The sequence below is a fragment of the Pteropus alecto genome, unplaced genomic scaffold (assembly GCF_000325575.1).
Source record: "Pteropus alecto unplaced genomic scaffold, ASM32557v1 scaffold5, whole genome shotgun sequence".
NCBI classification, from domain to species: domain Eukaryota; kingdom Metazoa; phylum Chordata; class Mammalia; order Chiroptera; family Pteropodidae; genus Pteropus; species Pteropus alecto.
In genome coordinates, this window is record NW_006441953.1 from 9,946,149 (window position 1) to 9,955,781 (window position 9,633).

The 9,633-nt window shown below is 38.0% G+C and overlaps 1 protein-coding gene across 4 annotated transcripts in view; it reads right to left on the reverse strand.

The window, feature by feature from the left end:
* Positions 1 to 9,633, reverse strand: part of TBC1D1 (TBC1 domain family member 1) — a 203,471-nt gene that overhangs the window by 84,025 nt on the left and 109,813 nt on the right. For all 4 annotated transcript variants that reach the window (XM_006918936.3, XM_025051767.1, XM_006918937.3 and 1 more), the window contains one exon: positions 5,906 to 6,016. In XM_006918936.3, the coding sequence (XP_006918998.1) occupies positions 5,906 to 6,016 (111 nt within the window). The remainder of the gene's footprint in view (positions 1 to 5,905; positions 6,017 to 9,633) is intronic.

The window sequence follows — 9,633 nt, forward strand, 5'->3', positions numbered from 1 at the left end:
CCACTTGTATTCATCACCCCTTTCATTCTCCTCTGCCACCAAGCTTCTCTCCTTTAACTGACCATAATGACAACTAATAGTTTTGTTTGCCAACCACTAAATAAAGTTTAATGTTACTTATTAACAGAGGCGTATTTTTTTTAAAAAAAACCCTCTAGATAAATTGCTTCCCGTTTCTATAAATTTTTACCTGATTGCTTCACATAACTCCGCCCCCTTCCCTCTGGCCAAGTTAACATTTTGTGGGTGTTGAGAACAGTGAGGAGCATGGGCTATGGAGCTCAATGCCCAGGTAAGATGCTTCTTTGATGCTCCCTAGCAAAGTGGCCATGGGCAGGGCATTACCTGCTGCTCTTCTTAGTCCCCCACATGCAGACTGAGGATGCATCACGAACTTTCCTCACAGAGCAGTTATGAGATTTAAATGAATTAATACACATTAAAACACTCAGAACACACTTAACTCTCAATAAAAGCTATTGTGATTATTAGCTATTCTATTTGCTTTCTACTTTTCATAGAACACATGAGACATAGTTCAAGTTTCCTGGAACCATTCTTTTTCCATCGGTAGAAATAACCTCTCTCCTGACTTTGATGTTTATCATATCAACTCATATTTTGTACTTTTATATATGTATGTATCCATAACACATGTATGTTGGTTTACATGTACCTGAAACTTTAAATGAACATATCATCCTGTACATATCCTTCTGTAATTAGCTTTTTTCTTTCAATGTTGTTTTTAAGATTTATTCATGTTGACAAATGTTCTTTGATTCACTCAACTTAAACCAGGGTGTTGTATTTCACTATTCAATTGTAACACCTTCATATTCCTGTTGTTAAACATTGATTCCTTTTTTTGCTTTTACAAAGAAGACTGCAGTAACCTCTCTTGTACACAGCTCCTCATCACGTGAAATTTTTTAGGAGCTTATGTTAATTTACTTTTATTATAGTAACATTGGTTAACGAAATCCATTAAGTTTCAGATGTACAATTCAACAGGAAGGCATATATATATACATTGCATTGTGTGTTCCCCTCTCATAGATTTCTTTCTGTCACCACATATTTGACTCCTTTTACCCCGTCTATCTCCCCACTCTGCCCTCCCCACCACCCTCTGGTAACCACTGGTCTATGTCCATGTCCATGAGTCTCTGTTTTTTGTACTGTTTGTTTGTTGCTTTTAGGTCTATATTGTACATATCAGTGATATCATGTGGTTTCCAACTTTTTCTGTCTGGCTTATTTCACTTAGCATGATTATCTCAAGGGCCGCCCATGTCCCAAATAGCAGTATTTCATCTCTTCTTATGGCTGAGTAATGTTCCATTGTACACATGTACCACAGCTTCTTTAGCCAATTGTCTGTTGTAGGACACTCCAGTTGCTTCCATGCCACTGTGCATAATGCTGCTATGAACATCGGTGTGATATGTGAAAGTTTTTTGCAAGGTAAATAATTAGAAATGTCCTTGCTGGGTCACAGGATCTGTGCATCTTCAGCTGTATCAGATACTGTCATATTTCTCTCCCTAAATAGTACAGTTCATATTTGCAGTATCAGCATGAGAACTTATCTTTACGTGGCATCGTCAGATTTTAAAATTTCTGCCAATTTGATAGGTATAGAAGCCTCTTACTTTGATTTCCCCTAATTCCTACTGTGATTAAGCATTTTCTATTTTATTCAGTTGTTTGCTGCTCAAAGACTTTACATTTTCTTTGAAATAATAAAATCCTAATTCACCAATGAGTGTTATATATTTTTCAAAGTGTAAAAGTGAAAGAAAAGGTTCTGGTAAGAGCTGCATTAGGCTTTGTCCATTCATCGAGAGTTTTACTTCTATGATAATTAGAGCATGCCTTAAAACAATGACTTAGCTTAGAACTTCAAGAAGGTAGACTATCATTTATCTTTGTGTTTTCAGAGAGTACACTGAACATACTCTGGACACTTCATACTTGCCTGCTAAGGAATGAGTGCATGATCGCCAGGCAAGTCCATGGGAAACAGACACTGGAAGTTAACAGATACACTCAGCAAATACTAAGTGCCTGCTAAACATTACACATCAGAGGTAGGTGCCCTACTAGTTGCAATTGATCCTTTGCAATCATTTATCAAGAATAAGAGCCTGTCCTGACTTGTAGCAGCAAAGGGAATTGTCTACAAAGGGCCCTCATGGGGCTGCCTTGGACCCAACACCAGTTCGCTCCAAAATTAATAAGCTGTGGATTTGCTTGAAAACTCGCACCAAAAGTTTTCATAAAATAGAAGCATTTAGAATTGATTCTTTTGATATATAAAGAAAGTATTAGCTAAAAGACTAGTTGTGCGTAGATCTTACACAGGCCGAAGAAAACTACACTTGTGTTTTCCTTTTTTAAACCATGCCATAAGAATCTCAGTACAGACTTCAGTATTTCCTCTACTCTCCGCCATCATCTAATAAGATTCTTTTCTATGCCTATCATAATTCAAATATAATTTGAAAACAATTCACATTTAGGAAATAATTCATGTTTAGAAAATATCGTATTCCTTGTTTATTGTAAAATAAGCACCAAGAAGTTTCTCCTTTGAAGATGATGCTGGTTCCTAGAAAAGCTTCTAATTTGAGTTCCAGAGTGAATGGTACTGCAGTCGTCATATTGCCCATCTCACAAGACATGGGTGAACTCTAAACGTGAAGGTTTGGAGCCAAGTTTTGAATTCTGTTGCTACACTGAAGTTCTTAGTTCAGAACCCACCACCCTATGGTGTCACAACGTATCTACAGCAGCTTTATTCATAGTAACTAGTACCATCAAAAGGAAAATGGAGAAAAACTGTAGTATTGACACAATGGACTAAAGAGGAACAAACTATTGATATAGGTAGCAACATGGATGAATATCAAAAACATTATTCTAAGTGGAAAAAAAAAAACAGAGCTAAAAGAGCACAAACTGTATGATTCCATTAATAAAAAGTTCTAGAACCGGCAAAACTAATCAATGGTGAAAGAAATTAAAATAGTTGTCTGGGGAAAAGAGTGGTGAGGGCTGACTGGAAAAGGGGTTATGGGGGCACCTTCTGGCATGATGGATAATTCTCTCTAACTCTGATAGGGGTTTGGGCTTCCTGAATGTACAAAGTCCTCGAAACTCAACAAATGGTACACCCAAGATTTGTGCAACTTACAAATATGTAAATTTTATCTAAAAAATTTGGTGAACAAATACTGAATTCTACTTAACGATGTTTAGGGAGAAAGAGTACTGATATCAGAAACTTCCTTTGAAAGGCATCAAAAGTAAGGTGGAATCATAGATGGATAGATAAATGGAAAAGCAAATATAGCAAAATGTTAAAAACAGTATAATCTGAATGGTAGGTACATGAGTGCTCAGTTTGTAACTTTCAACTTTTCTGTATGTTTGAAATTTTTCGTAACAAAATGTCAGAATAAAAAAAAAGAGAAACTTATCCTACTGGAAAATGGAGGCAGGCAAATCAATGGGTAGTTATATAACATTAAATTTTGTTAATCTCGTAAAAAGCACGGTTAAGATAATGTCCTTAGACATCGGGCATATTGGCTCCACCAGGACCTAACAAACTGCTTGATCTGTGCTCCTCAGGTCCTTGTCTCTAACATCGCTATTCTACCACCCACCTCAAAGAAATGAAATAATTCACGTAAAGAATTAGAACCATATCTGGTACAAGGGCAAACATTCAATAAGTGGCAGTTGATTTGACATTATTAATTTTTGCATTATCTCTGTGAATACAAGTAGAGGTAATATGTCCAGTGACTAAAACATGATACCCCCTAACTTTATTAAATTATAGGTCTTTGCCCAAAGTGAATCCTTGTCCACAAGATCAGAGAACACATACATTCAGTTTGTTTCCCATTTTATGAAAATGATTCCTCTGGCAGCTATTCAATACTATGTTAGTCTTTAAAAAACACATACGGCATCACCACTGGCTCAGAGAATAGCAGCCCTGAGCCTCTGTCTACTTTGGAGGCCAGTGGCCACAGAAGTTGTCAAAGCCATGGTTCTACCTCTCTCTAGGTCAAGTCACAATACATTTTCAAAGACTCCAGGAATTTTCAGTGCACCAGGAAGGTAATGGATTCCATGTGGTTAAACTATTTGGTAGAAGACACTGAGAGCAGGATTCTGTGGGTGAATCTCCAAGCTCCATCTGATCGACCTACTAAGTGGCTGTTGCTCTAAAAAGCTTGAGAGGGTGTCCAGCCTGGAAGACACCCAACTACAGCTGGGGGTCAAGGCAACTTCTTTATAGGCACAGACATGAGTCTCCTGGGTGACAGAATGTTTAGGAACCTTGAGAGAAACTGCTGCCCAGATGTCAATTCTGTGTGGTGAGGCTAGGTCTTTTACATTAAATTCTTTGATGTTTTCAAATGAAAAAAAAAAAACAACATTAAATATGTTTCTCCACTGGGTTAATCTATGCCCACATCATAAAGATACAACCCTGTTCCATAAAAATGAGTTGGCGCTTGGGTCAAAACTTTCCATCCACCATAAATGTTTCATTCCCCTCTAGCAGTCACAAATTATTTCAAAATTATCAATTTCCTGTTGGAACAAGTTAGGGGGAAAAAATCAGAACAGGGAAAAACTATATGTGGCAAAAAAAGTGGGGCGAAGTATGGAAATAAGAAAAGAAATAGGTTGGAAAGTGAACTAAAGAATTAACTGAAAGCAGGCTGGGTGGCCCATCCAAAAGTGAACAGGAGGAGTACAAAACTCCTACGTTATTGGCAGGGTACAGGCTAGGAAGGCAGGAATGTCAACACGCAAAGGCCAAAGACCAAAAGCACAGAGAGTGTACTGGCATTAGCATCACTGCTAAGGGACCCTACAGTTGGCTAATGAGATTAAAAAGATTGTCGGACACAGTTCGTGAGCTCTAAGAGTTCAGGAATGGCACATGATTGCCAAAGCCGGCTGGAAGGGAGAAATCAAATGGGGAGAGTTGCTATGTGTGCATCCAAGTAAAACTGTACCATGGTTAGGTTACCAGTAAAGCAGAGAGAGGCTCTTTACAGGACGAGGCACACAACTGAGCATTAAAGTGCCTTTAGAAGAAGCATTGAGTGCTTGAAAAAAAATACAATATACTTTTGGAAAATTAAGGAGTTTTTGAACATCCCTCACTGATTTTTGAGCATTAAGTAACTCAAATATAAAGTATACGTTTTGAGGCCATAATGGTTATTATGAATTGACTTAACACAGAGTCTGAAAGACAAAGGAAAACAGTACATGGCACCATGTATATTGAATCCCAAACTGGAAGCTCCTCAAAGGCAGAGACCTGATGGTGGCCACCCCTCAAGCAGAAAAGCTAGACAAAGCATCAGTTTGGTGGGGAATGGCAGGCAGCTCCTGCACCTCCATTACGCGAAATGGGATTAATGGAAGTTCTGTATCTGAATAGCACAAAACCCAGGCTCTCTAACATTGTAGCTAATGAGTCAGTAGAGCTATCTTATCTTCGCAAAGCATTTATATTACAAAGAACTTACGGGTACTTTTAAGTAATTCTGCCAAGGAAAAAGGGAAGGTGACAGACTGGCTCCCCACAGTCAAGTGGCCCTCGTGGAGGTGTCCACTCTTACACTCCATTCCTGTCGCTCGCTCGAGGCCAGTACTCTTGTCACAACAACCGCTCCACCCCCGCCATGATGCCGACAGAAATTTCTCACCTTCTCTAAGCACAATCTAAGTATTCCCAAATTTCCCCTAAATGGGTAACAAAATAAAATACAAGGACAAAAACACATTTCAGAGCATCATAAAATCCTCGAGATTGTTCTACAGTATCCTGGTAAAATTATAAGAAGACAGAAAAATGCCATACCTGCTTTATCTCCCCAATATGGATGTGCACTTTTTGTTTCTCTTCATATAAACATCTCAGGAAAGAAATAATCAATTCGTTCTCTCGCTGTTCATTTCTTGGTCTCAATTTCTTTAAAAAAATAAAAGAGAATATATTATGGTTATTTTTGTCAATAGAACTGCTAAACCATCCCTTTTGAAATGCTAACAGAGGCCACTCATCCATTAACTTGTGCTTTTACCCTTCTCCTCACTAGGGAGCACCAATGATCCCAAAAAGTGGACATAATTTTTTAAAAGAAACACAATGGAGCCAGTGGGCCAGATTTAGCTTTTGACTCCTGATGTCTTTATACCTAAAATAAATATTTCACATCAGATAGTGACATATTCAAAATATTTAATAAATAAATAGTCTTGAAAACAGGAGAAAACAACAAAAGCTGTGTAAACACCCAGAGGTCAAGAGCCATAATGGCTAAACTCTTACGGTTAGTGAAATGGAAAGGAAAATAGGACCTGCACCCAGGGTCGTGGCTCCACACATCAAGTGTGTTTGTATATCCAGACAATGGAATATTATTCAGCACTAAAAAGAAAAGAGTCATCGAGCCATGAAAAGACCTGGAGGAATCTCAGATGGGTATCATTAAGTGAAAGAGGCCAATGTGAAAAGGCTGTATACTGCATGATTCCAACTACATGACACTGTGAAAAAGGCAAAACCAGAGACAGTGAAAAGACCAATGGCTGCCTGGGGTTTGGGGGAGGGGAGATGAATAAGCAGAGCACAGAGGATTTTTAAGGCAGTGAAACAATTCTAGATGATACCACAATGTTGGATACTTGCCATTATACATTTATCGAAACATATAGAATAGAATGTACACCTCCCCGAGTGACCCCTAATGTAAACTACTGACATTAGTTAATAATAATGTACCTCTATTAGCTCATCAGTGCTAACAAATATAACATACTTGGGCAAAATGTTAATAATAGGGGAAACTGGCTGGGGGTGGGAAGGGCAAGGGTAAGAATTTAGATGTAAACTCTCTGTACTTTCCATCTGATTTTTCTGTTAAACAAAACCCATATAAAAAAATAGTCTATTTTATAAAAAAGAGCCCAGGAAAGCAGAGCAGAAAGGAATTGTGAGAAGCCTCTGAGCAGGCACAGGCACCAGAGGGCTGGCCTTTCCTTTCTTCTCCTATACCTTTAATTCAACCTTTGGGCCATCTCACAAGAAAATGTGTATTTTTCTTGGAGAAATTCTTCATGATTGCTTATTTCGAAAAATGAAAACAGGCGAAGAACACAGTAATAAAAGGAGCATTATTAATATATTTTCTTCAAAACATACATCAAAGAAACTTTGAATGGGCAGAAAACAAGACTACAGTTGAGCAAAATGTACTACCACAGTTGCCACCCATTAAAAACCGAAGCCGAGAACCAGAGACTGTCACAGAGCTCGTTAAACATCACGGAAGAAAGTCACTAAAGCAGAGAAATACATTTTCGTGGTATCATACAAGGTCAAGAAATAAGTCCTTCCTTAAAGTATCTGAACATGATTAGGGGCCACCATTCTATTGAGTTAAAATGATTAGCAAGGTGTCACGTCCTCACTACCTCCCATGTGACTTCACCGTCCTCTGCAGTGGCAAATCATTATTTCCCAAAGGGGATTTAATTTGATAAAATTCAAACAGTCAGCGAGACAAGTCTGAGGAGCATAACGGGGAATCAAGTTGGATAACATCACTTGACAGTCAGAAATTAACTTTTGTGTTCAATATTAACCTATGGTGTCAGAAGACGGGACGGCGGTTACCTGCGGCGGAACCGAGGGGGATTCGGAGGGACTGGAAGGGCCTCTATTTCTTAATCTTGGTGCCTGCTGCACAGCTGTGTTCACCTAGTAAAAATTTATTGAACTATATACATCACTGATTTGTGTGCTTTTCTAGAGTTATGTTATACTTCGATTTTTAAAAAGTACAATACAAAACAAGTAACTGTTAAATGACAAAGCCAATTTTGTTACAAGTATCTTAACCTCACTTCTCAGTGGCCTGTAAATTGGTTGTAAAAGTGATGCAAAAACAAATTTCCAATGCTGGTTAATGAACACCAGAATGCTGAGAAAGTCTACGGTCTCTAGAGGAAACAAAATGGCAATGCTCACCTTGAAACTGTATTCTGACATCTTTTTTAAAAATCATAATCAAATCTTATAAGAAATAATTTTAAAACCATGGACAGTCCAAGTTGATATATATTCTTTACAAAGTAAAAAATAACTCCTCTGACCATTAATCTTTAACTTGTGAAAAGTCATGTTATTTAATCCATTACTGACTCCTAATGAGTATAAATCTATTTGATTTATCTACTCAATATGAAGTCATTCCTTGAAATATCCTCATCCAGATGAAGAGAATTAGATTTTGAGACATTTTCTTCACTAGCCCTACCTCGACTTAAAAGCAATTGGTCACCCAGGAGGGGACCGATTCGGACTTGGCGCCCTCAGCCAGTAGCAGAGCAGAATTAGAAGACAGCGAGACCCCCAGTAGTCATCTTCACATATGTCCGGTTAGATATGTTTGAAAATTTCACATTTCAAATAGATCGTGAACAAAAATGTGGCTTTACAGTGTCACCCATCATGGGTCTCCTCTTATAAAGAGAAGGGTTAATAGGCCACAAGGCCGCCTGGCACCTAGCTCTCCTCTCAGAGCTCAAAGTTGGCTTGTTCACAGCAGTGATAATCTCCAGCATCATCTGCATGGTAATTACTGATTTATTATTCTTTAGGGTTCTGTTTGGGTTGCACTTTATTTTACATTAAGCATTTATTTACAAAACACTAATTATATATGTTTTAATAACAATTTAAGTAATCATGCACCATTAATTTCAATAGTAATTACATTTTTCTCATGAAAATGTGTCCTTGGAGAGTTCTTCAGAAACAAACTACCCTCCAGGAAAGACCGTGCAAAGGAAAATACTAACCCTCCTATTTACAAGAAGACTCATGATACAGCAAAGCCACCTTTTTCTTTATGATTTTTTTGAATCGTATGAGTTTCAAACACATTAGCAGGCATAAATGACTTGGTTTAATAAAATGTTTTATAAAAACCACAAATGGTCAATGAGGAAATAATTCAACAAGACTATCAATAAGCCATCAGAAGAAGAGATCATTCAAGGAAGATCTGTGCTTACAATGATGGAGGACAAAGTATGAGCTGTCTTTTCAAACCCAGTGACTTCCCTGTGGTCTTCAAACCAAACGAAAATTTATAGAGCCTTCTAGAATGACACATAGGGGCTGGGCCCCAAGATTTTAACTGAATGCATTTTTAAAAAGTAAAATGGTGTCACTGCTTTTCTCTAAAGTCTCTTTGCCATAACGTACTGGGTATCTAAAAACGCTCTCGGGTAAAAGAGAATCTCAGAATTACTTCTCAGAAACTTCTCATTGCTGCAGAAAAATATTTTGTGTATTCCCTATCCTGATTCATTGCACTGTTTTTGGGAAAGCTACACAATGCTGTCTATATAAAATAGAAAACTCATATTAGGGGAGGAATATGCCTTTCTACGCTTGCTAGAAAGATGTTCCCCAAAGTGACTTGACAGCAAGTGGGCTGGCATCAGACGAAAAAAGGCCTGGTTTCCACTGCAATGTATTAACAGTCAGAAGCGAACTGTCCGTCATTTATCTGTTTA